This window comes from Macaca mulatta, chromosome 7 (assembly GCF_049350105.2).
Source record: "Macaca mulatta isolate MMU2019108-1 chromosome 7, T2T-MMU8v2.0, whole genome shotgun sequence".
Lineage (NCBI taxonomy): Eukaryota > Metazoa > Chordata > Mammalia > Primates > Cercopithecidae > Macaca > Macaca mulatta.
Window position 1 is genome coordinate 21,946,667 of NC_133412.1, and position 25,815 is coordinate 21,972,481.

Genomic DNA, 25,815 nt, shown 5'->3' on the forward strand with positions numbered 1-25,815 from the left:
GCCCCTCAGCGCCACCGACCGCGGTCCCCGCCCACTTCTTGCCCGCGCGCGTCGCCGCCGCCGTCTGAAGGGGCGTGGCCTCGACTCTGCGCACAGTCAGCCACGGTCCCATCCTGCTCCGCGCCGGTCAACGAGAGCAAACCCAGTGACTCACCTCCGCCGTGCTAGCTCCTCGCTAGCTCTTCCCCTCACACACACTCACACCCGGCTCGAGATGGCGGCGGCGGCGGCGGCGGCAGGGGACTCGGACTCCTGGGGTGAGGAGAAGTTGCTGGCGTAGGGCCCGGGCCGGCGCCGGCCTCACGCCATGGCAGGCACTAACGCGGCTCGCTCTCTTCCGTAGACGCGGACGCGTTCTCCGTGGAAGACCCAGTGCGGAAGGTGGGGGGCGGCGGCACTGCCGGCGGGGACCGCTGGGAAGGCGAGGACGAGGACGAGGACGTCAAGGTGGGTGCGGGCTAGGGTGACGGGCAGCGCGGGAGCGGGCTGGCTGGTTGCCGGCCGACGCTGGGCCCTGGGGCGCTGCCGGGGCCTGCGGGCCGTGGGTCCAGGCGTGAGCCTAGGGCCTGGTGGTGCTCTCTTCCCCTCCGCCTGCCGGCCATGTGGGCCGAAGACTGGCAGCGTGGCCTCCCGTACCCCCTCTCCGGTTGAGGGTCTGCTCTCTGGCCTGGATCCCACCCGCTGGCTGGCGACGAAAGGTGACAGCATCGGCCGGGTCGGCCCACGTGCAAGCTTCGCGGTCCGGAGCCTCTCGCAGGAATGAGACCGGGAAGTTGGGAATTGAGCCTTGCAGCTTATCCATATGGAAGGTCTTGAAAGAAGTCGCATGCCTTTTCGAGCTCAGGTCAGCCCAGGGCCAGTAACTCACTTATGAGTTACTGTATAAGTAACTCTACTTATACAGTTTGTTCGAGGGTTTAGATGAGTGAAATATTGTTGTTGAATTTCAACCTTTTTTTTTCCCACACGAGACAGGTAGAAACAGTAAAGCGAAATAACTTTTGGCTTTCCCTTCCCCCACCCTGTGGTAAAAAGGATGAACTGAACACTGAGATCGCCCACAGTTAGTGGACAGAAACCCAGGTAGTTCACACCGTGACCTGAGGAATGGAGAGATGTCAGTTACTCAACTACACACATACGACACCTAAGGAAATATTGAAGATTTGGTGGTTGTAGTAGATTACGGGCCTGTGGTGTTTTGTTGTTGTTGTTGGTTTTTTGTCTATGCCTTGTAGATAATCATTTTTACCTCAGTCGTTTGATTTTGAAAACTCCGAAGGGTTCATTATACAGCTTTTAGGTGACATTTACTTCTACGTGTTTTTTTTTTTACGGTAGTTACAGAAGTCTCAAATCCAAAATGTTAAGACTCTTATTAACAAAGTTCTCAAAATCTTGTTATATTTGTGCAGATAAAGTTTTGTGTGAAATGGAAAATGATTTTTTTCTGTAGTTTTGCCTAATTTAGTGAATTTTTTTCTCCTAACTTATAAGCACAAAATGGAGAACCCTACAAATCCTTCTGCCTGGGCTGAAAAGTTTAAGCTAGATAATCACTATGAACTTAATAGGGATGTTGTTTTTAGTTTTTCTCTTTTCTCCCCAGTCCGATGAGGTTGGATGTGTGGATATCCAATTTATTGACAGCCTGAGGTTTAAGAATGTTGTGAGCTTTGCACACATTGAAGTTAATAAATCGACTGATTATTTGAAGACACTTAGAAGCTTTATTTACATGTTGTAGAAACATGGGACTAGATTGTGTTACCAGCCTCATTACAAGATGTTAGTTATCCCCCTACATTGTAGCAGATTTTCAGTTTTGAGCCTTGGGTTCATATTGGTCCTTTCATTTTTTTCCATGCATATAGGAAGTGGCAGTTAAGACATCTGTTACGAAATTTGGGAATAAGTTAACAAATGCAGAGAAAAGATTAGAGATATTAGGAAAGAAGTTGCAGAAAATGAAGTTTTAATGGATAGTGTAGACTGATGTCATGGAATAACTTCCCTGGGATTAAGGGATCTAAATGGTATCGATCCTGATGAATATAATTTTTTTTTTTGAGATGGAGTTTCGCTCCATGTTGGTCAGGCTGGTCTCAAACTCCTGACCTCAGGTAATTCACCCGCCTAGGCCTCCCAAAGTGTTGGGATTATAGGCGTGAGCCACCGCGCCCAGCCTCTGATGAATGTAATTCTGATCACTTGGAACAAGTTTTGGATATTTACAAGGTGTAAGGGATGACAAAGATTATCTTGTCCAGTTGCTCTTTTAGTGCTAAGTTTTTTTTTTTTAACTTAAAACAATTTAATCTCTCCATCTAATTTTTTGAGACAAGGTCTCACCAGGTCTCCCAGGCTGGAATGCTGTGGCACGATCTCTGCAACCTCTGCCTCCCCGGTTCAAGTGATTCTCCAGCCTCAGCCCCCTAGTAGGTGGGATTACAGGTGTGCACCACTGTGCCCAGCTAATTTATATATACATATTTTTTTGTAGAGACAGGGTTTCGCCATGTTACCTAGGCTGGTCTCGAACTCCTGAGGTCAAAGTGATCTTCCCGCCTCAGTCTCCCAGAGTGCTGGGATTACAGGTGTGAGCCACTGCATCTGGCCTATTTATTTTGAGATGGAGTTATGAGACTGGCTGAGTTTTGTGTTTTTGGTAGAGATGGGGTTTTGCCATGTTGCCCAGGCTGGTCTTGAACTCTTGGGCTCAAGTGATCTATCCTCCTTGGCCTAAAATGCTGGGATTGTGGGCGTGAGCCAGCAGGCTCAGCCATATCACCAAATTTCTGAATTCTTATGTTTTTGTACTTTTTGTGAGGGGTTGGAGACAAGGCTTAGTTTCCGTGAGGTCTTCTGTTTATGTCAGCATCTAGTACTTAACCTTTAAAAATACAGGTTTAATGTCATTTGTAATGTTCTGGGAAATGAAAGGAAAACTGATGTCTTTGTTATTATAATTTGCTCCAGCACTTTACTATCATTTAGTAGACTTAGTATTTTGCTGTCCTTGACTTTTCAAATAGCTATCTGGCAGTGGCAGAAGTGGACTTAGGTTAAACTGTACAACTATTAATATATATGGAGAGAAAAGGCTGTGCTTTTCCCCAGTTAAAAAGATGAGAACTTGGGAGCATACTTTCCCATCACCCTGGCTTTATTTACCTTTTTTCCTATCCTGATAGTTGTGCAGAGGCAGTGGGAAGAATTGTTCACTTGGCATATATGACTCCTTCCCCATTGCTGGTATGATGTGTAGGATGTGTTGACTGAGAAGGCAGTGAGTACCTACTGGAAGCAAGGACAACATAACTTGTACTCCATTTTACTAGTCTCCTAGCATTTCAGTAGAACAGTTTAGAAGCTAGATTTATTCAAAGGGTGCAGAGTTTGCAGAAACTTCTAGCTGTTCAGCCATCTCAGGCATTTGCCTCTAATCATACAGCATTTCTTTTAAAAGATCCTGAAGAGGCTGAGGCAAGAGGATTGCTTGAGCCTAGGAGTTTGAAGCCAGCCTGGGCAAAATAGCAAGACCCCAATACATTAAAAGAGAGAGTGATCCTAAAGAACAGACTTAGTTGAGCCTATCTCATCCTACTCGTTCACCCTCTGTTAGGATCCTATTCCAATAAATAGTTTGAATCTACGAGATAAGGACATTTTCCAAGGGTTGGAAACAACTTCTAAAGAATAGGATCTGTATTTTACAGAAATGTGAAATTACTGGGGAATACCCAGAAGGTGGGCATTTTGCCAGTAAATGGGTATTTTGAAGACAGTGTGTGTATGTGTATGTGTAACTTACGAAAAATTCCAAACACTCAGTAGAGAGAAACATTTAATAAGCCAGTGACCCCTCTTGTTTCCTCTGTATCCCCACTTTCTTCTTCCAACCAGATTATTTTCAAGAAAATCTCAATCATATCGTTTCATACCCTGCCACTCTTATAAACTAGCAAGTTTTGAATTAGGAAGCATGTTTGTTATTGAAAAATATTTTCTCGTCATGATGGATCATCGTGAATAAACCGCTTGTTTAGTGTTCAGTGTCTTGATATTGCTTAGCCAGGAATTGAAAGTAGATTGATAACTGTCCTGAATATGAGACAGGTAGGCATTGAGATGGAACTCAGCTCAGTGCTGATCCATTGTAGTATGTTAAAAGCTTAATGAATTGAATTAAATGAAGTAGAATTTACTAAGGCAGGCACCTTGACTTTTAGACACCCAGGATAATTCCGAGATGGTGGAAGAACATTTTGGCTTTTAAAAAACTGAAAGTTTGCTGGAAGTCTACACTTGCCAAGATCTCGTTGCACAGTTCTGAGTTCTCTCAGAGTAGAACTGCACAGCTTACAGAACACCAATTAAAGCCTTTTTTTCTTTCCAGCAAGAGATTATGTTTTACCTAAACCAAATTATTTAAAGAAAAAAGGAGAAGGAGTATATGTTAGTTCCTAGGCTGTTGCTATAGGGCAAAGAGTTTTATTGCTCATTTGAAGCTACTTCTATTTGACAATCTATAAATATATCTTGCTTAAGTTGGAAAGCATTTTCAGCCCTAAATGTGTTCTCATTGCATGTGACATAATGTAGTTTTATATTATGAAGACAGAACCAGCTAACTACTGGCCACATTGTTAAAAATAAAAAGAAAGCAAGATTTAAAGTTTTCTGCTTTGCTTCTAATAATGTGTTCAATTAGGAAGCAGATTTTAAAGTTAAAAAGCAGCCATCTCTTTCATAGAAATGGCCTAAATGATGGGTGTGTATCTGCAGGGCAAGAGTATAGATAAGCAAGTAGTTTATAAACAGGCCCTATTCTAAGAAGCTAGCCATTTTAGGAGAGCAGCCTGGGTGATTCTTTTGAAGATAAATTGGATATTATAGTTGAAAGATTAATTGGCTGCCAAAAATAATTGGGTAAGGGATTTAATTGGATGTTCATAGGTAGTCTCTTGAATCAAATAACCATTTAGGGCTCTTTGAAGTGAGTTGTAGACTTGCTCCATATTTTAAGTTAATTTTAGCTGTTTCTCTAGGAACCCTTTTTGCATTTTATCTGAATTTGCTGCTGGAATTTACAGACTCCTAGTGTTTACAGAAAATTGGGCATATTGTTTGAAGCAGCGTGGTGAACATTCTACCTTAAATCTACTTTTCAGGCACTTAATTTTATAATGATGGAAACAAAAACTCTAATTTCCTGGGGAAAGCTACCTGGCCTTTTGCTTTTATAATTACATCTGTTTGGAAGTGTGACCAGTCTCTTTTGCTGACACTTACTATGCGCCTTTCTTTAGGGGCTTAGTGCTAGTTTGGTAGTAACTTCAGGGCACACTTGTAAGCACTTTGGGGAGAGAGTGACAGTCAAGGTTCCTTTTATGAATTGAGGAACAGATGTCATGGCTCTTCTTGGGACATGTTGATAGAACCACTTCTTTCTTTTTTTTTGAGACGGGGTTTTGCTCTTGTTGCCTAGGCTGGAGTACAATGGCGCGACCTCAGCTTACCGCAACCTTTGCCTCCCGAGTTCAAGCGATTCTCCTGCCTCAGGAGATTCTCAGCCTCCCGAGTGTCTGGGATTACAGGCATGCACCACCACGCCCAGCTAATTTTGTATTTTTAGTAGAGATGGGGTTTCTCCATGTTGTTTAGGCTGGTCTCGAACTCCTGACCCCAGGTGATCCACCCGCCTCAGCCTCCCAAAGTGCTGGGATTACAGGGATTACAGGTGTGAGCCACTGCACCCAGCTTTTTTTTTTTTTTGAGGCAGAGTCTCACTCTTGTCTCCAGGCTGGAGTGCAGTGAAGTGATCTCGCTTCACTGCAACCTCTGCCTCCCTGGTTCAAGCGATTCTTCTGCGTCAGCCTCCCAAGTGGCTGGGACTACAGGTACATGCCACCACACCCAGCTAATTTTTGTATTTTTAGTAGAGACGGGATTTCACCATGTTGGCCAGCTTGGTCTCGATCTCTTGACCTTGTGGCCCGCCTGCCTTGGCCTCCCAGAGTGCTGGGATTACAGGCATGAGTCACCACTCCTGGCCAGAACCACTTCTTTTGCTACTAAAATCCATTCTGTGATGGAGTAGAGAATGTCAAGGTAGCTTCATTATGTCTGCATTGATGTGTGTCTGGGGTAAGATTTATGCTTTGATGGGAGAAACTAGGGACAGGGATAGAGGTGGACATACAGTTGGTGTGAATGTGCTGAGGGAGCTGTAATATGGGTGGGCTGGGGGTGATGTTTTTCTGGAAAGGGTAACTGAGGAGCATCAACATTATACAAAAATGCTCCTATGTTGAGTTTGTTTGTTTACCTTGGGGGTATTGAGATGGAGCTCCCTATTTTCAGCCATACTTCTTCCTTCTTGACCTCTTAGTACCAGAGGCTTGCAGACCAGTTTTTTTCTTTTGTCTTTTTTTTCTTTTTGTTTTAGGTGGAGGCTTTCTCTGTTACCCAGGCTGGAGTGCAGTGGCGTGATCTCGGCTCACTGCAACCTCTGCCTCCTGGGTTCAAGTGATTCTTGGGCCTCAGCCTCCCAAGTAGTTGGGACCACAGGTGCACACCACCATGCCCTGCTAATTTTTTTTGTATTTTTAGTAGAAACGAGGGTTTGTCATGTTGGCCAGGCTGGTCTTGAACCCCTGACCTCAGATATTCCAGCCGCCTTGGCCTTCCAAAATGTTGGGATTACAGGCGTGAGCCAGCACGTCTGGCCCAGTTTCTTAAAATTAGTAGAAAACTGGCCGGGTGTGGTGGCTCACGCCTGTAATCCCAACACTTTGGGGGGCTGAGGTGGGTGGATCACCTGAGGTCGGGAGTTCAAGACCAGCCTGACCAACATGGAGAAACCCTGTCTCTACTAATAGTAAAAAATTAGCTGGTTTGTGGTGGCGCATACCTGTAATCCCGGCCACTTGGGAGGCTGAGGCAGGAGAATCGCTTAAACCCAAGAGGCGGTGAGGTTGCAATGAGCCGAGATCGTGCCATTGTACTCCAGCCTGGGCAACAAGAGTGAAACTCCATCTCAAAAAAAAAAAAAAAAAAAAAAAGTTGGGAGGGGCCAGGCACGGTGGCTCACGCCTGTAATCCCAGCACTCTGGGAGGCTGAGGTGGGCAGATCACGAGGTCAAGAGATCAAGACCATCCTGGCCAACATGGTGAAACCCCGTCTCTACTACAAGCACAAAAATTAGCTGGGTGTGATGGTGCATACCTGTAGTACCAACTACTTGGGAGGCTGAGGCAGGAGAATCGCTTGAATCCAGGAGGTGGAGGTTGCAGTTGCAGTGAACCAAGATTGTCCACTCCAGCCTGGCGACAGAGTGAGACTCCGTCTCCAAAAAAAAAAAAAAAAAAAAAAAAAAAAAAGATCGGTAAAGAACCACTACAAGCAATTATTTAAGTGAGAAGGTTGGTAACCAGTATACCTCCAGCTGGGCATATCTTAATATGTGTCATAATCCTTCCCTTTAAGGAGATTCCCAGTTTCCAGGAGAGGGACTTAGTTCCAGGTTAGTTATTTTATACTTCAGGACTCAGGGAAGAAGTCATATTTACTATAATACTATTTTTATTATTATTTTGCATTGTGAGCTGCTTTATTACAGTGAATTAAATTGTTTACCAGACTGAATTTTCTAAGCAAGTGTTTAAAACATACTTTTTAAAGACTTTCCTTAACACTGTGTTTTAAAAAGCCTTAAATGAAGCTGTTTACATGTATACATTTAAAGGACGAATCTCAGCATGTTACTCTAAAGATGGGTTGTAAGCTGTTTTATTACAGTGAACTGAACTCCACCGAACCACGAACTTTGTAGGCAAGTGTTTAAAACATGCTTTTTAAAAAAGTAAATCATTTTTTTATTTTTAATAAAAAGATCAATCAAATGTTGTTATTTAAAACTTTTTAAAAATTGTTTTTACAATTTGACACATAATGTACATATTTATGGGGTATATTGTGATGTTTCAATGCATGTATACATTGTAATTACTATTTCATCATTTTAAACATTTATCATTTCTTATTTCTTTTCTTTTTTTTTTTTTGAGACAAAGTCTGTCTCTGTCGCCCAGGCTGGAGTGCGGTGGCCGGATCTCGGCTCACTGCAACGTCTGCCTCCCGGGTTCACGCCATTCTTCTGCCTCAGCCTCCCGAGTAGCTGGGACTACAGGCGCCCGCCACCACGCCCGGCTAATTTTTTGTATTTTTAGTAGAAACAGGGTTTCACCGTGTTCGCCAGGATGGTCTCGATCTCCTGACCTTGTGATCCGCCCGCCTCGGCCTCCCAAAGTGCTGGGATTACAGGCGTGAGCCACCGCACCTGGCCCATTTATCATTTCTTTGTGGTGTTAACATTCAAAATTTTCTCATGGAGCTATCTTGAAATATACAACATTGTTATTAGCTATAGTCACCTTACTGTGTAATAGAATACCAGAACTTATTCTTCTAAGTGTAACTTTGTACTATGACACTTTAAAGAACTTTGGTCCATTCAGAGCAGGTCCCTTAGTTTTTCACTGAGATTGTGGGATGGCTGTGTCTGGGCCTCGGTTTCCTTTTCTGTAAAATGGGGGGATAACACGACCTTCCTTACAGGACTGTTACGAGAATTAACCTTGTTACTACACCTGTTGCTCAGAAGGGTTGTAAATATGCACCTTCTGGAAGTAAGCAAATGAACTGAAGCACTGCCGCATATCACTCACAGATCCAGCCTTCCTGGGTTCTGAGAAGATTTAAACAACAAAAAATGCCTAGTAATTCACCTCTATTTTTAGCTCTTTGGTTCCTTTTGTACTGTGATGTATTAATATAAGCACTTAGCAAACTAATGGCGAAATATAAACATTTAATCTCTAATTTCTAACTCTAGTATTATAGTTATTCAAATAATGACTAGCTGGTTTGCTCTCAATCTGTTAAAACTGCGAGCTGTGGGTTAAATTGCTGAAGTAAGGTGAATATAAAAATACATTTACTTTTTTATACAAAGTTCCTTTCATTATGCTTGCAGACCGTATGACAGCCTTAATCATGATATTGAATTTTTAATTTATTTAGTGGACTTAGAGATTTTTATTAAGAATCAAGGCTTGGTTAGTTTATATTCCAGGCTGATACAAATTTGTGACCCTTTGTGTTATGAAACCAGAAACTTGGTGTCATAGTGTGGCATATTAGTCATATTAGTCAGCCTTTGCTTCTTTAGTAGCGTCAGGGCCTCTTGCCTTGCATTTGCCATCTTGCCGCTCAGGTTCAAATGGCATATCATAGTGTGCCTGGTGGTTGCTGAGACAATGGCCAGGCTACCTATGATTAAAACCATCTTTAATCATAGGGCTCTGTCTGTCCCTATTAAACTTGAGCCTTCTAAGTTCTGTGAAGCTTTTAGAAAATTGTGTTTGATAATTGGTTTATATTTAGCTCAGTGATTGAGTTAGGCATAGAAAAGACAGTGTAGATCTTTTTTTTAAGACAGTCTCTCTTGCCCAGACTGGAGTACAGTGGCTCGATCCTGGCTCACTGCAACTTCCGCCTCCTGAGTTCAAATGATTCTTGTTCCTCAGCATCCTGAGTGGCTAGGATTATGGGCGTGCGCCACCACACCCACCTAATTTTTGTATTTTTTAGTAGAAATGGGGTTTCATCATGTTGGCCAGGCTGGTCTCAGAACTCCTGGTCTCAAGTGATCTGCCTGCCTTGGCCTCCCAAAATGCTGGGATTACAGGTCTGAGCTGCTGCACCTGGCTAGATCTATTTTAAAGTGCCCTGAGTTAGAGTGGAATCCATGAAGGCTTGATCAGCTCTTGACTTTTTTTTTTTGAGACGGAGTTTTGCTCTTGTTGCTCAGGCTGGAATGCAATGGTGCGATCTCGGCTCACCACAACCTCTGCCTGCCAGGTTCAAGTGATTCTCCTGCCTCAGCCTCCCGAGTAGCTGAAATTACTGGCATGTGCCACCACACCCAGCAAATTTTGTACTTTTAGTAGAGATGGGGTTTCTCCATATTGGTCAGACTGGTCTTGAACTACCAACCTCAGGTGATCTGCCCACCTTGGCCTCCCAAAGTATTGGGATTACAGGCATGTGCCGGCCTTGACTCCTTTTTTTCAGAGTCTTGCACTGTACCTGGGCTGGAGTGCAATGGTGCAATCTCAACTCACTGCAGCCTCCCACTCCTGGGTTATTCCTGGGCAACGAGAGCGAAACTCTGTCTCAAAAAGCAAAACAAAAAAACCCCCAGTATGGTACTGGTGTATGGAGAGACAGTAGATTAGTGGGATAGGATCAAAAGCCCAGAAGTAGACCAAGTATATATGAACATTTAGTATATGGTAAGTCACAGGGTATCTTAAAAATTTTTTTGCTGCAACAATAGACGGGGTATTTTATAAACAGATTTATTTCGTATGGTTATGGAGGCTGAGAAGTCCAGTATCAAGGTGCTGGCATCTGGTGAGTGCCTTCTTGTGCTATTATCCTGTGGCAGAAGGGCAAAAGAGCACAAAGGATTGCAGAACTCATCCTTTTATCAGGTGTCTACTCCTAAGATAAAGGTATTAATAATCCATTCATGAGGGCTTTGCCTCTAACGATTTCTGAAAGACCCTACTTCTCAACACTGTTGGATTGGAGATTCAGTTTTCATCACATGAACTTAGAGGACACATTCAAACCATAGCCCAGGGAGAAAATCATTATTTATTAAAGGTTTTTTAATAAATGATGCAGTGACAACTGGGTAGCCCTTTTGGAAAAAAATACAACTAGATTCGTGTCGCACGTCATACACAAGACAAAAACTCCAAATAGATCAGAGATCTAAATAAAAAAACAATGAAACCCTACACATTCTAGAAAAGATTGTGGGTGAATTCTTAGGTGTAAGAAAAGACTTTATGGCTGGGCGAAATGGCTCATGCCTGTAATCCCAGCACTTTGGGAGGCTGAGGCGGGCGGATCACCTGAGGTTGGGAGTTTGAGACCAGCCTGACCAACATGGACAAACCCCGTCTCTACTAAAAATACAAAGTTAGCTGGGCGTGGTAGTGCATGCCTGTAATCCCAGCTACTTGGGAGGCTGAGGCAGGAGAATTGGTTGAACCCAATAGGCAGCAGTTGCAGTGAGCCACGATCACGCCATTGCACTCCAGCCTGGGCAACGAGCAAAACTCCATCTCAAAAACAAAACAAAACAAAACAAAGAAAAGACTTTCTAATTGACTTGAAATCCATCCAGAGGCAATGGAATAAAAATCTGGGACTAGGTGTGGTAGCTCACGCCTGTAATTCCAGAACTTTGGGAGGTCGAGGCGGGCGGATCATGAGATCGAGACCAGCGTGACCAACATGGTGAAATCCTGTCTCTACTAAAAATACAAAATTAGCCAGGCATAGTTGCGTGCGCTGGTAATCCCAGCTACTCAGGAGGCTGAGGCAGGAGAATCACTTGAACCCAGGAGGCGGAGGTTGCAGTGAGCTGAGATCGCGTCACTGTACTCCAGCCAGCCTGGGCAATAGAACAAGACTCCGTCTCAAAAAAACAAAAACAAAAACAAAAAACAAAAAACTCTTTCTACTAAAAATACAAAAATGAGCCAGGCGTGGTGGTACATGCTTGTAATCGCAGCTACTGGGGAGGCTGAGGCAGGAGAATCGCTTGAATGTGGGAGGTGGAGGTTGCAGTGAGCCGAGATTGCACCATTGTACTCCAGCCTGGGCAAGAAGAGCGAAACTCCGTCTCAAAAAAAAAAAACAAAAAAAAAGTCTGGTAAATTTTACTGCATAAATTTGTTGGGATGCATAGCACTTCATGGGGAAACAACAGAACATTCCATCCAGAAAGCAAGAATGCCCATTACCTCTGCTGCTGTTCAACATTGTACTAGAGGTTTAGCTGGCCCAATTAGATAAATCAATTGTGAGGGCCTAAGGATTGGTAAAGAAGTAGAGCTATCTTTTGTTTCCAGATAAGGCAGCATACCTGGAAAACCCTAGAGAAGCAATGATAAATCTAACTTAAGAGATAAATGAATTCAGTAAGGTAGCAGGATATTAACATATAAAAAAGCCAGTAGTTATTTTTGTTTATTTATTTTGAGACAAGGTCTTTATGATAGTGAGTTGCCCAGGCTAGAGTGCAGTGGCACTGTCATAACTCACTGCAGCCTTACCCTCCTGGGCTCAAGTGATGTTCCCACATTAGCCTCTCAAGTAGCTGAGACTACAGGCATGTGCCACCACACCCAGCTAATTTTTTAATATATTTTTTTTTTGTAGAGACCGGGTCTTGCCAATATGTTTTTATACACAAATAATAGCCACTTAGAGGACATAATAGGAAAATACCCTATTTACAATAGCAACATGCAAGATGATACTTAGGAATAAATCTAAAGAGAAATGTGCAGAGTCTCTAATAGGGAAACCACTTTAAAACACTTCTGAAAGATACAAAAATGTACTTGATCAAATGGAAAGACAGCTGTTATTCTTGGTTAGGGCAGCTCAGCATTATAAGATGTCAGTTCTCCCTACATTAATTTAAAAAGTTAATGCAGTACCAAAAAATACCAACCAACTTATTTCTCTGGAGTTAGTCAAGTTGATAATAAGGTTCACACAGAAAAGCAAGAATTATTAATGGAAGTCTTTTTCTTTAGGATAACTGGGATGACGATGATGATGAAAAAAAAGAGGAAGCAGAAGTCAAACCAGGTGAGCCACTGGGGTACCTCCATTTTTGTTTTTATGTCTTGCTGAGCATTTGTGACTTGTATTAAGACAAATGACAGAATGCTCACAAAATGGGAGATTTTGGTATTTAGAAACCAAGTGTCCTTCCATTCCCACTTTATTCTGTTTTCCCTGCAACTTTTCTGTATCTCCTCAAAATATAATCAGATTAGATACCTGCTGTATTTCTGTGTGAGTGCTAGGTATTGTTAGGAGGAAAGGGTAGAGGTTTTGGCATTAATTATAGTTGAATGATCTAAGCCCTGCCTATAGGACGGTGGGGAAATATGAAGAGATATTTGGATCTTAGGGGTCATGTTAGAGAGGAGAAGGAGTTGTCCCAGAAGTTTCCCATTATTTGTGAGAAAAATCACTGTTTGAAGCTGGGAAAGGTTTGGTCTCTTAACAGTATACAAGTATCATGTCTGTCTCATCAATAAACTGGAAAATACTCAGTATAACTGTGAATAAAACTTTTTTTTACTTTTAGAGGTAAAAATTTCAGAAAAGAAAAAAATAGCAGAAAAGATAAAAGAGAAAGAACGGCAACAGAAGAAAAGGCAAGAAGAAATTAAAAAGAGGGTAAGTACCGTTTGTTTTCTAAAATACAGAATTCTCACATCGGTAGTGGTATAGTTTCTAACAGGCTGCAAATATTACCTAGTAATTTGAAGGGCTCTGTAAAGACTGTAAGTGGATACCATAAGGTAGGTAAAATCCAAAACAAATTGATTTATGGTTTTTGCAAAAACAGAACCCAGTTTTATATATGAGTGTCTTTTAAGTTTTCACAAACATTCAGGAACAGTCATGATAGTGCAGTGACTACAGTCAGTGATTTCTGCCAGTGCCTGTAGTTCATTCTAGTCAACAGGATTAGATTTTTTTTTTTTTTTTTTTTTTTTTTTTTTTTTTTGAGACGGAGTCTCGCTCTGTTGCCCAGGCTGGAGTGCAGTGGCCAGATCTCAGCTCACTACAAGCTCCACCCCCGGGTTCACGCCATTCTCCTGGCTCAGCCTCCCGAGTAGCTGGGACTACAGGCGCCCGCCACCTCGCCCGGCTAGTTTTTTGTATTTTTTAGTAGAGACGGGGTTTCACCGTATTAGCCAGGATGGTCTCGATCTCCTGACCTCGTGATCCGCCCGTCTCGGCCTCCCAAAGTGCTGGGATTAAAGGCTTGAGCCACCGCGCCCGGCCTTTTTTTTTTTTTTTTTTGAGACGGAGTCTCGCTCTACCGCCCAGGCTGGAGTGCAGTGGCCGGATCTCAGCTCACTGCAAGCTCCGCCTCCCGGGTTTACGCCATTCTCCTGCCTCAGCCTCCCGAGCAGTTGGGACTACAGGCGCCTGCCACCGTGCCCGGCTAGTTTTTTTTTTTTTGTATTTTTTTAGTAGAGATGGGGTTTCACCGTGTTAGCCAGGATGGTCTCGATCTCCTGACCTCGTGATCCGCCCGTCTCGGCCTCCCAAAGTAGATTTTTTTTTTTGAGATGGAGTCTTGCTTTGTCACCAGGCTGGAGTGCAGTGGCTCAGTCTCGGCTCAGCGCAACCTCTCTGCCTCCCGGGTTCACGCCATTCCCCTGCCTCAGCGTCCTGAGTAGCTGGGACTACAGGAACCACGGCCAGCTAATTTTTTGTATTTTAATAGAGATGGGGTTTCACCATGTTGGCCAGGATGGTCTCAATCTCCTGACCTTGTGGTCTGTCTGCCTCGGCCTCCCAAAGTGCTGCGCTTTCAGGCGTGAGCCACTGTGCCTGGCCAGGATTAGTTTTTATTTGCAGTGTATATATTGAACAAAATACAAAAATTGTTCATTTCTGTGTCATGTAGCTATATAAATGTATTTGTTTTTGATTATTTGGCACAGGATCAGAAATATTTATTTGTGTGGTTTTTTTGTTTTTGTTTTTTAGACAGAGTCTCACTCCGTCACCTAGGCTGCTGGAATGCAGTGGTGTGATTTTGGCTCACTGCAGCCTCCATCTCCCAGGTTCAAGCAATTCTCATTCCTCAGCATCCCAGGTTGGAATTACAGGCACACGCAATCATGCCTGGCTAATCTTCGTATTTTTAGTAGAGATGGGGTTTTGCCACATTGGCTGGGCTGGTCTGAAACTCCTGACCTCAAGTGATCTGCCTGCTTCGACTTCTCAAAGTGCTGGGATTACAGGCATAAGCCACCACACCCAGCCTATTTTCTATTTCTTTTTTTTTTTTTTTTGGAGATGGAGTTTCACTCTTATCACCCAGGCTGGAGTGCAATGGTGTGATCTCAGCTCACTTCAACCTCCTCCTGGGTTCAAGTGATTCTCCTGCCTCAGCCTCCAGAGTAGCTGGGACTACAGGCGTGTGCCACCACACCCAGCTAACTTTTGTATTATCAGTGGAGATGGCATTTCACCATGTTGGCCAGGTTGGTCTCGAACTCCTGACCTCAGGTGATCAACCTGCCTTGGCCTCCCAAAGTGCTAGGATTATAGGTGTGAACCACTGCGCCTGGCCTATTTTCTATTTGAGAACACATTTACATGGTTCAAAAATTAAAACAGCCCAGGGTGGTTTGCTCACTCCTGTAATTGCAACGCTTTGGGAGGCTGAGGTGGGACTATTGCTTGAGTCCATGGATTTGAGACCAGCCTGGACAACATAGGGAGACCCCGTCTCTACAAAAAGTAGAAAAATGAGCTGGGCATGGTGGTACATGCCTGTAGTATCAGCTGCTTGGGAAGCTAAGGTAGGAGAATCACTTGAGCCCAGGAAGTTGAGGCTGCAATGAGCCATGATTGCACCACTACACTCCAGCCTAGGTGACAGAGCAAGACCCTGACTCAAAAAAAAAAAAGAAAACAGCCGGGCACAGTGGCTCATGCCTGGAATCCCAGCACTTTGAGAGGCCGAGGTGGGCAGATCACAAGGTCAGGAGATCAAGACCATCCTGGCTAACATGGTGAAACCCCGTCTCTACTAAAAAATACAAAAAATTAGCTGGGTCTGGTGGCAGGCGCCTGTCGTCCCAGCTACCTGGGAGGCTGAGGCAGGAGAATGGCGTGAACCCTGGAGGCGGAGCTTGCAGTGAGTGGAGATTGTGCCTGGGCGACAGAGTGAGGGTGACAGAGCGAGACTCCATCTCCATCCTGGGCGACAGAGTGAGACTCCATCTCAAAAAAAAGAAAAATTATATCCCAGTATAAAGGATACACACTAAGCTGTCAGCTGTCATCTCAGAGAAGTGGGTTTGGGAAACAAATGACATCTACTATTATATCTTTAAAATTTGTTATAATGATACTTTTATAATTATACAATATGATGAAAAGGGGAAATGTTTTGAACCATTCTGTTGGACATTTAGGTTGTCTGTAAATTTATTTGAAATTATGAATAATACTCTAATGTACATTCTTGGGCTTATATATTTGTGTGCATCTTATTTCTTGAGGTAAATACCTAGAAGTAGAATGCTTGATTAAAGCATGTAAAAGTATTATTTAAGACTTGATACATATTACCAAGTTGCCCTAGAAAGGTTGTTCCAATATAGTTTTAGTAGCAGTGTATGAAAGTAGTATTTTTACCTTTTCCACAGTCTCAATTTCTTATTTTTAAAAAAGGCTATAGAAGTAATCCCAGTCTTCCTGGGTACAAATCTGTCACATTACCAGCCGTGTTACCTTCTATTATTGTGGGCAGGTTGTTTCTCTGTGCCTCCATTGTTTATCTTTAAAATTGGGTTAAGAATATCTAAAGTGGACTGGGCACAGTGGCTCATACCTGTAATCCCAGCACTTTGGGAGGCTGAGGCGGGCGGATCACTTGAGGTCAGGAGTTCAAGATCGGCCTGGCCAACATGGTGAAACCCTGTCACTACTAAAACTACAAAAATTAGCTAGATGTGGTGGCGCATGCCTGTAATCCCAGCTACTTGGGAGGCTGAGGCACAATAATCATTTGAACCCAGGAGGCAGAAGTTGCAGTGAGCCAAGATCGCGCCACTGCACTCCAGCCTTGGTGGCAGAGTGAGGCTCTGTCTTTTAAAAAAAAAAAAAAAAAAAAAAAACTAAAGTGTTTAGAGGAATGCCTGAAACAGTAATTACCAGTGTTCACTTTTATTTATAATTATATATGCTTAAGAATTCATACAATACAGAAAGGTACTGGGTGCATCATAATCCCAGTGCTTTTTAAAAACTTTTGTCTCATTTTAGTTAGAAGAACCTGAAGAACCTAAAGTGCTAACACCAGAAGAACAATTAGCAGATAAACTTCGGCTAAAGAAATTACAGGAAGAGTCAGACCTCGAATTAGCAAAGGAAACTTTTGGTAAGACAGGAGTATGATTGCAATACAGTATTAAACTGTTACAGGTGAAGACCCCAGAAAGTTCAGAAAACATCTCCTTTTCTTAAAAGAAACATGATACTGGCTAATGTAGATATTAGAAAGCAGCTTTTAATCTCTGTGTATATTTGAGATTTCATTACATTTTCAGATTTTTGAATGATTGTTTTGAGTAAAAGATTATTAAGATAAGTCATTTATAGCAATGCAAGAAGGGCAAAAAGGAGTAGACTCAAATGAAGTACACTGCTGCGTAGAATATTTTTATCAGCTGGATGAAATTTGCATGAAATGTGAGGTCTGTAGCTTTGAAATGGACTGTAGGGCTGTCCTGCTGTCTTAAGACTTAGACAGTAGGATGTTGCTCCAGGTGAAGCATGTAGCTTTTTCTGTGCCTTCTTGTGCTCAGTGTCATTTCCTTCTGCAATCCTTCTTTGCCCTTACCATGCCCTGTCTTTAGAGGGCCTCCATTTCTGTGTGTGGTGTCTGCAGCTGTGGTTAGTGCATGAGATAAAAGTGCAGCATCCTATAAATAGTTACATTCAGAGTGTTCCAGAGTAAGAGACATGGCTAGAGAAATAGTCAAAGCCTTCATTTCATTTAACCAAGTTTGTCATTACCTGTTGAGTACTTTTCAGAGTAGAAGATCATGTTGAAACAGTTAAATCATTGCAATTTATAGCCAAGAAGGAAAGCTCTAGTTATTCTGATACGTCTCCCCCACCTTCATGCTTTCTCTACTCTAAACAGATCAAAAGGCTGACTGTAGTGATTGTTTTCCTTTTCATGGCGAAGTGTGACCTTATCTGTTAGTGGATCTGTACAAATACCGGGAGTTGCTGTGAATGCTCCGTGCACCATTGTATGCTTGGCAGGTCTTAACTGCACTCGTCTAATTATAGAGGGTTCTTGGCTGTTATTATGTGTCTTCCTAGGATGGTAAAAGCTGCCCATGTGTTTATTAAAGAGGCAGGTTTATGAAGTGTGCATAAAGCCTAGCATGGGACACCTGTTACAGACTAAAAGGTAAAAAACATGCATTCATACAGTCATTGTTAATAGGATTTTACTGTTGTGTTTCTCATACTAAAATACCACATGTGATATTGTTAATAACTAACATACTTGATATGGAGGATACAGAAGCATACTTATCTTAGTCTAAAACTCATGTGGGCCAGATTTTTTTTTTTTTTCTAACAGGGTCTGGCTCTGTCACCCAGGCTAGAGCACAGTGGTATGATCTCTGCCTCTGAGCTCAAGCCATTCTCCCACCTAAGGCTCCCAAGTAGCTGGGACTACAGGTGTATGCCACCACGCCTGGGTAATTTTTTTTTTTTTTGGGTATTTTTTTGTAGATAGAGGGTTTCACCATGCTGCCCAGGCTGTTGTTGAACTCCTGAGCTCAAGTGATCTGCCCGCCTTGGCCTCCTAAAGTGTTGGGATTACAGGCAGGAGCCACCATGCGCAGCCCAGGCCATATTTCTTCTATTGGGATATAACATGTTTACCCCTTTTTAGCTTCTGGAGTTAGACAAATACTTTCACAGGATCCATCTTTGTTTCTTACTCTTTTTGTTCCCTCTCTCCCCACTTTACTGTGGGGGTGTTCTTGTACAAGAACAGAGTATCCCTTTTGTAATGTAATATGTTGTTTTATTTTTAGAGAAAGGGTCTTGCTCAGTCATCCAGTCTGGAGTGCAGTGGCATGACCATAGCTCACTGCAGCCTCTAACTCCTGGGCTTAAACAATCTTCCCACCTCAGCCTCCCAGGTAGTGAAGGCTACAGGTGAATATCACCACACCTGGCTAATTTTATTTATTTTTTTGAGACAGAGTCTCACTGTGTCACCCACGCTGGAAGGCAGTGGTGCAGTCTCGGCTCATTGCAACCTCTGCCTCCTGGGTTCAAGTGATTCTCGTGCCTCAGCCTCCCAAGTAGCTGGGATTACAGACACATGCCACCACCATGCCTGGCTAATTTTTGTATTTTTAGTAGAGACGGGGTTTCACTGTGTTGGCCAGGCTTGTCTCTCGGACTCCTGACCTCAGGTGATCCACCTGCCTTGGCCTCTCGAAGTGTTTGGATTACAGGTGTGAGCCACTACATCTAGCCACACCTGGCTAATTAAAACAATTTCTTTTTGTAGAGATGAAGTCTTGCTGTGTTGCCCAGGCTGGTCTCAAACTCCTGGCCTCAAGCGATCCTCCCTCTTAGGCCTCCCAAACAAAGCGCTGGGATTACAGGTGTGAGCCACTGTGTCTGGCCTTGATATATTGTTTTTAAATGAATAAAATACTTAATTATAAAGAAAACCTGTTATATAGAAATAGATGTCAAAATACTAAAATGACAATTTGTGATACAGAATTATGTGCTTCCTTATTGATGCATTAAATAAGGTATAGTGGCAGGTCTAATAAATAATGTCGGCCGGGCGCGGTGGCTCAAGCCTGTAATCCCAGCACTTTGGGAGGCCGAGACGGGCGGATCACGAGGTCAGGAGATCGAGACCATCCTGGCTAATACGGTGAAACCCCGTCTCTACTAAAAATACAAAAAACTAGCCGGGCGAGGTGGCGGGCGCCTGTGGTCCCAGCTACTCGGGAGGCTGAGGCAGGAGAATGGCGGGAACCCGGGAGGCGGAGCTTGCAGTGAGCTGAGGTCCGGCCACTGCACTCCAGCCCGGCGACAGAGCGAGACTCCGTCTCAAAAAAAAAAAAAAAAAAAAAAAATGTCATTTGAGAGTAATGATGACTGAACAATATTAATATTGTAAGATATCTGTAATGTCAGGAGAGTGTGTGTAATCTCTCCTGGTAAGTCAAGTTTTGCTAATACCACTGTGATTTGTTGCCAGTCAATTGAAACGGAAGGAAATGCTGAATTACGGGTTAATAAAGATGTGACTGTTTTTCTGATTTAAGTTCGTAGTCCCCCTGCCCCCAACCCCCACCCCGCCCTGTCCCGCTCCAGCCATTCTATCCAATGACTCCAGTGGCTTCAGGTTCAGAGCCTCTGCTTTAGAATGAAACAACAGGGTTATTCACATAGCTGATTGGCTTGTAAGGTTTGTTTTAAAAATCCTAACCTCCTGATACTTTTCAGTGCTTCTTTTCTCCTACAGGTGTTAATAATACAGTTTATGGAATAGATGCTATGAACCCATCTTCAAGAGATGACTTTACAGAGTTTGGAAAGTTACTAAAAGATAAAATTACACAATATGAAAAATCACTATATTATGCCAGTTTTTTGGAAGTCTTAGTTCGAGATGTGTGTATTTCATGTAAGTAATTCTAATCTCTAGCCCCTCTGGGTAGATTTTTAGTAGGATGTTATCTTCAGGAGGTTGAAGGTTATTTTTTATTTTCAAGGATACTATAATACAGACTCATGATTTGCTGTTTTAGCAATTACCTTGTGAATGTTGGGCTGCAGATACACAGTGAATTTGAGTGCTGGATCTTTTTGTTTGTAGGAGGACTTCTTGTTTTACAATGGCTTCCTTAAGAGATACCTGGGCTTGTCAGCAAAGCAGCTAGTAAAACACTGGCGCATTCTTTTTATCTGATTATCACTTGAGAGGGGCTGGGAAGTATCTTTTGAGGGAAAAAGGTCTCTGGCCCTGTAGGATTTGGGTTGGGTGAGACTTTGGCCACTGGTTTTTACAGAGCAGAATTAGACAAGGTGCAAGTTGCATGACAGGGCTGGCTCCTATTCTCTGGGTCCGTGGTTGTGGTGCCACACCTTGACAGGAGTCATACATTTCAGGGCAGGGTGAATGGGAGTGACAGCCATGGGTGGTGAAGCAGGAATGTATGGAAGGGACTGGTTTTGCTAGTATTTGCAGTTTTTTTTTTTTGAGATGGAGTCTTGCTTTGTCGCCCAGGCTGGAATGCAGTGGCACCATCTCAACTCACTGCAACTTCTGCCTCCTGGGTTAAAGCAGTTCTCCTGGCCTGGCGCAGTGACTCACGCCTGTAATCCCAGCACTTTGGGAGGCCGAGGTGGGTGGATCACGAGGTCAGGAGATCAAGACCATCCTGGCTAACACGGTGAAACCTCATCTCTACTAACAATACAAAAAAAAAAAAAATTAGCTGGGCATGGTGGCTGGTGCCTATGGTCCCAGCTACTTGGGAGGCTGAGGGAGGAGAATGGTGTGAAGCCGGGAGGCAGAGCTTGCAGTGAGCTGAGATCGCACCACTGCACTCCAGCCTGGGGGAATGAGCGAGAGTCCATCTCAAAAAAAAAAAAAAAAAAAGCAATTCTTCCACTCAGCCTCCCGAGTAGCTGGGATTACAGGTGCCTGCCACCACGCCTGGCTAATTTTTTGTATTTTTAGTAGAGACAGGGTTTCACCATGTTGGCCAGGCTGCTCTGGAACTCCTGACCTCAGGTGATCCCCCCACCTTGGTCTCCCAAAGTGCTGGGATTACAGGTGTGAGCCACCACGCCCAGCCTATTTGCAGTTTTTAAGATGGAGAAAGAGGAATCCTCTACAATGGATTGGGTTTTCTTTGAGAAATATCACTATGCTGAGGGCTCTATATTTGATTGGTAATGTGCCCAGAGTTGATATTTTATTCTGCATGTACTATTTTTTTCTGGTTTTTGGAGGTGTTCTCTTACCAAAACTGAACACTTTCTAGTAGCTAAAAACTGGTGTTTCTTTCCAGCTTCATATTTTTATAAGGCTGATAATGCTGTCCACTGAACAGGACCATTTCGTGGTGGGACATGGAGATGGTCACTGTTCTCACTCTAATTCCCATGCAAGAAAATGGAGACATGATGGGATAGGGTGTTGTCATTGTAGGTTTAAGAACTGTCATTCCGGCCGGGCGCAGTGGCTCATGCCTGTAATCCCAGCACTTTGGGAGGCTGAGGCCAGTGGATCACCCGAGGTCAGGAGTTTGAGACTAACCTTGCCAACATGGTAAAACCCTGTCTCTTCTAAAAAAAAAGAAAAATACAAAAATTAGCTGGGCATGGTGGTGTGCACCTGTAATCCCAGCTACTCAGGAGGTTGAGGCAGGACAATACTTGAATCCGGAAGGTGGAGGTTGCAGTGAGCCGGGATCACACCACTGTACTCCAACCTGGTGACAGAGCGAGACTCCGTCTCAAAAAAAATAAAATAGGGCCAGGCGCGGTGGCTCAAGCCTGTAATCCCAGCACTTTGGGAGGCCGAGACAGGCGGATCACGAGGTCAGGAGATCGAGACCATCCTGGCTAACACGGTGAAACCCCGTCTCTACTAAAAAATACAAAAAAAAAACTAGCTGGGCGAGGTGGTGGGCGCCTGTAGTCCCAGCTACGGGAGGCTGAGGCAGGAGAATGGCGTGAACCCGGGAGGCGGAGCTTGCCGTGAGCGGAGATCGCACCACTGCACTCCAGCCTGGGCGACAGAGCGAGACTCTGTCTCAAAAAAAATAATATAAAATAAAATAAAATAAAATAAAATAGGCCGGGCGCGGTGGCTCACGCCTGTAATCCCAGCACTTTGGGAGGCCGAGGCAGGCGGATCACCTGTCAGGAGATTGAGACCATCCTGGCTAACACAGTGAAACCCTGTCTCTGCTAAAAATATAAAACATTAGCTGGGTGTGGTGGTGGACGCCTGTAGTCCCCACTACTTGGGAGGCTGAGGCAGGAGAATGGCATGAACCCAGGAGGTGGAGCTTTCAGTGAGCTGAGATGGCACCACTGCACTCCAGCCTGGGCAACAGAGTGAGATTCCATCTCAAAAAATAAAAAATAATATAAATAATAATACTTGTCATTCCATGTTTATTTGTCTGTTCTCACTGATTACTGGGGGTATGTTAATGGAAGGGCATGTTATCCTCTCCCATTTGTTTAGACTAAGGAAGGACAGTAGGAAGCATTGTGAGCTATAAAAGACAGTTTCTCTTTGGTTGAACAGTGGTGTGTTGGTGATTACAGGTCATCATTATAAATAAATTTTATTTTCAAGAGACTGGGTCTAGCTGTGTTGCCCAAGCTGGTCTCGAATTCCTGGGCTTAAGTGATCCACCCACCTAGGGATTACAAAGTGTTGGGATTACAGGCATGTGCCACTGTGCCCGGCCACCTTATGTTTAAAAAGAAGAAATTCATGGTCCTTTCATAGTTACTGAAGTTTAACAGTGAATAAATTGGATTTCTCATAACACTTTTGGAATGTACATTTTGGGATATATAGATATATGTGGAATGTATATATTTAGCTTTAAGTTTTCAAAATGCTTAAAAATTCACATTTAATGGTATGCCCTTTTTTTTTTTAAGTGGAAATTGATGACTTGAAAAAAATTACCAATTCACTGACTGTGCTTTGCAGTGAAAAACAGAAGCAAGAAAAGGTAAGAGCAAGCTGTGTAGGGAAATGTGTATTAAATTAGAGTGGGGTTATAGGTCTAACATTCAACAAATGTAATAGGAGCCTGTCCTAATTACTTAAAAGTCAAGCAACTCACTAATACCATTTAAGTTAGACTAGAACAGGAGTATGGGTGCTATTACTGTCCTTTTGTTTCCAGACATGTTCCCCTTTTCTGAGTTCATAGAAATTGCTGAAATCATAGACTGGGTTCATATACTAGCTCTGCCACTCAATAGCTATAGGTAAATCAGCTTTTCTAAGCTTCAGTTTTCTCCCTTCTAAAATAGGGACAATAATACTCACTTTGCAGAATATTTATAAAAGTAAGAGAAGTATGTCAAGTAAAGGTTAGCTTTGTGAGTTAAAATTGGGGGGTACTTATTCACACTTTTCTAAATTTGCTTCAGTGAAGTTGAGGCTTTCTACCAATAACTTATAACCCCTGCTGGTGGGCTAGGTATCCAGAGCAGGAACAAGGACCCAGATCAAGTTTTGGAGAGACTGACTCTGGGAGACCTTTTAGAGACCTGTTCAGGTCCAAAACATGTAGGCTCGGTTGTCCCTTACGGAACTAGTGTGTCTGGGACCAAAGGTTTTTGTGTGTCTGTGAGGGTTGCTATACCAGGTAAGATGCCCATAGCACATAAAGTTTCATGAATTAACTCTCTTTCATCTTTAGCAAAGCAAAGCCAAAAAGAAGAAGAAAGGTGTGGTTCCTGGAGGGGGATTAAAAGCCACCATGAAAGATGATCTGGCAGATTATGGTGGTTATGATGGAGGATATGTACAAGACTATGAAGACTTCATGTGACATTTTATCTTTTCTTGGTATCATCTTTATGTTGCCCACAATCCCTTGAACATGTAGCACAACTTCCTTTCCTTTCAGTTCTGCCAAATGCTACAATCAGAAGTGCAGTATATTTTGTGCTGGTTATTTAACCCCTTGACACTTAGGTGCTAATGTGCAAATGAGGGAACTTGGATCTTGCTGCCAAGGGGTTAAAATTGGAACCTAAGTTGCTACTAAATCATAGTTCAAAACAAACCTAATAATGTTGTCATTGTTGCTATCTGATTTCATAGCAGCAGTCACTAAATAAATTGGAAACAAAAGGTTGCAACATGACAAAAAAACTGTGTAGTATTTACCAGCACCATTCAGTAATACAGCCTTAACCATACCTCCTTGAACTACTTCGTAACTTGTCAAGAAAAGCAGTTTGCAGCAAGGGCATGTGGTGTGCACCTAGTATTAAAATTGCTTTGTCTTAAAATTGAACATGAGGATATTAAAAATACATTGTGAAGAAGACTGCTTATCTCAGAGTGAAGATACTGCGGCTGAAAAGCACTAGTTTGATATAAAATTAAAATGACCAAAACCCTCCAACTTTGAAGCTAAAGAAGGTAACCTTTCCATTATTGCATTACATGTTGTGGAATCTCTTCAGTGCAAAGACTGTCTAGTTATTTATCAGGCTATTTCTACTGATGAAGTGCTTCAGGTGGGGGAGGGAAACATTTTTATTTGACTGATTTAAGTGTCTGAGAAACAAATCTTTGTTCTCTTAGGCTGCAATGGAACAACTTTACCAGGGTTTTGGCATTTCCTTTCCTTTATAAAACATGCTCAGCAAACTGCACCAGTTAACTACAGTTTGGTAAATTGTTATGTTAACAATTATGACATCTGCAATGTTTTATAAAGCAACTAATTTAATAAAATCACTATTGTGAGGACTTAAATTTTGTGTTACCTCCCAAGAGATACTTTTTGAGAGTATAGAACACAGCTCTTGGGATTACAGTTCTCTACATACTAAATCTTAATAAATGCTTGACATAGTTACAGCTTTAAAACGAGTGATTTGCCAGGTCCTTAATAATGTCACCATAGAGCAACAAAGGTATAGGGCTGCCTTCATCTTATTTATTTGGGGAAATTATTTTGTTATTTAGATACTAAGGCCTAATTAAGTACCTATAAGAACTATTTATTTGGAGTAACTGAGCCTATAACTCAGGTTTATGGCTGTTAAGTATAGATTGGGGATTCGTTATTATGTCTTCTCCTAAGCAGTTTAACCAAATGTGTGGTTAGTGTTTTTTTTATTCCCCTAAGACAGAAAGAACAAAAAATGTTTTAAATTTCTCTTATATAGGAAATAGGAACGTCAAAGCTCTGTAGACTACTTACTAAGTGGAAAACAAGACCATCTGAGTGATTTGAGGAATTAATAAAAAGTAGTGACTACATAGCAATAATTACAGTAAATAAAGATTCTTTTAAGGCAGACAAGGGCTAAGATTTCCTTAGCAG

At 42.8% G+C, this 25,815-nt stretch overlaps 1 protein-coding gene across 1 annotated transcript; it reads left to right on the plus strand.

The window, feature by feature from the left end:
- Positions 1-203: 203 nt before the first annotated feature.
- On the plus strand, positions 204-25,678 carry EIF3J (eukaryotic translation initiation factor 3 subunit J). Its single transcript, NM_001261052.1, is given in 8 exon segments — positions 204-257; positions 344-447; positions 12,691-12,745; positions 13,254-13,345; positions 16,967-17,081; positions 20,229-20,390; positions 23,399-23,472; positions 24,172-25,678. Coding segments are annotated over 8 exon segments (777 nt in total). The 5' UTR covers positions 204-214; the 3' UTR covers positions 24,304-25,678.
- The last annotated feature ends 137 nt before the right edge of the window (positions 25,679-25,815 follow it).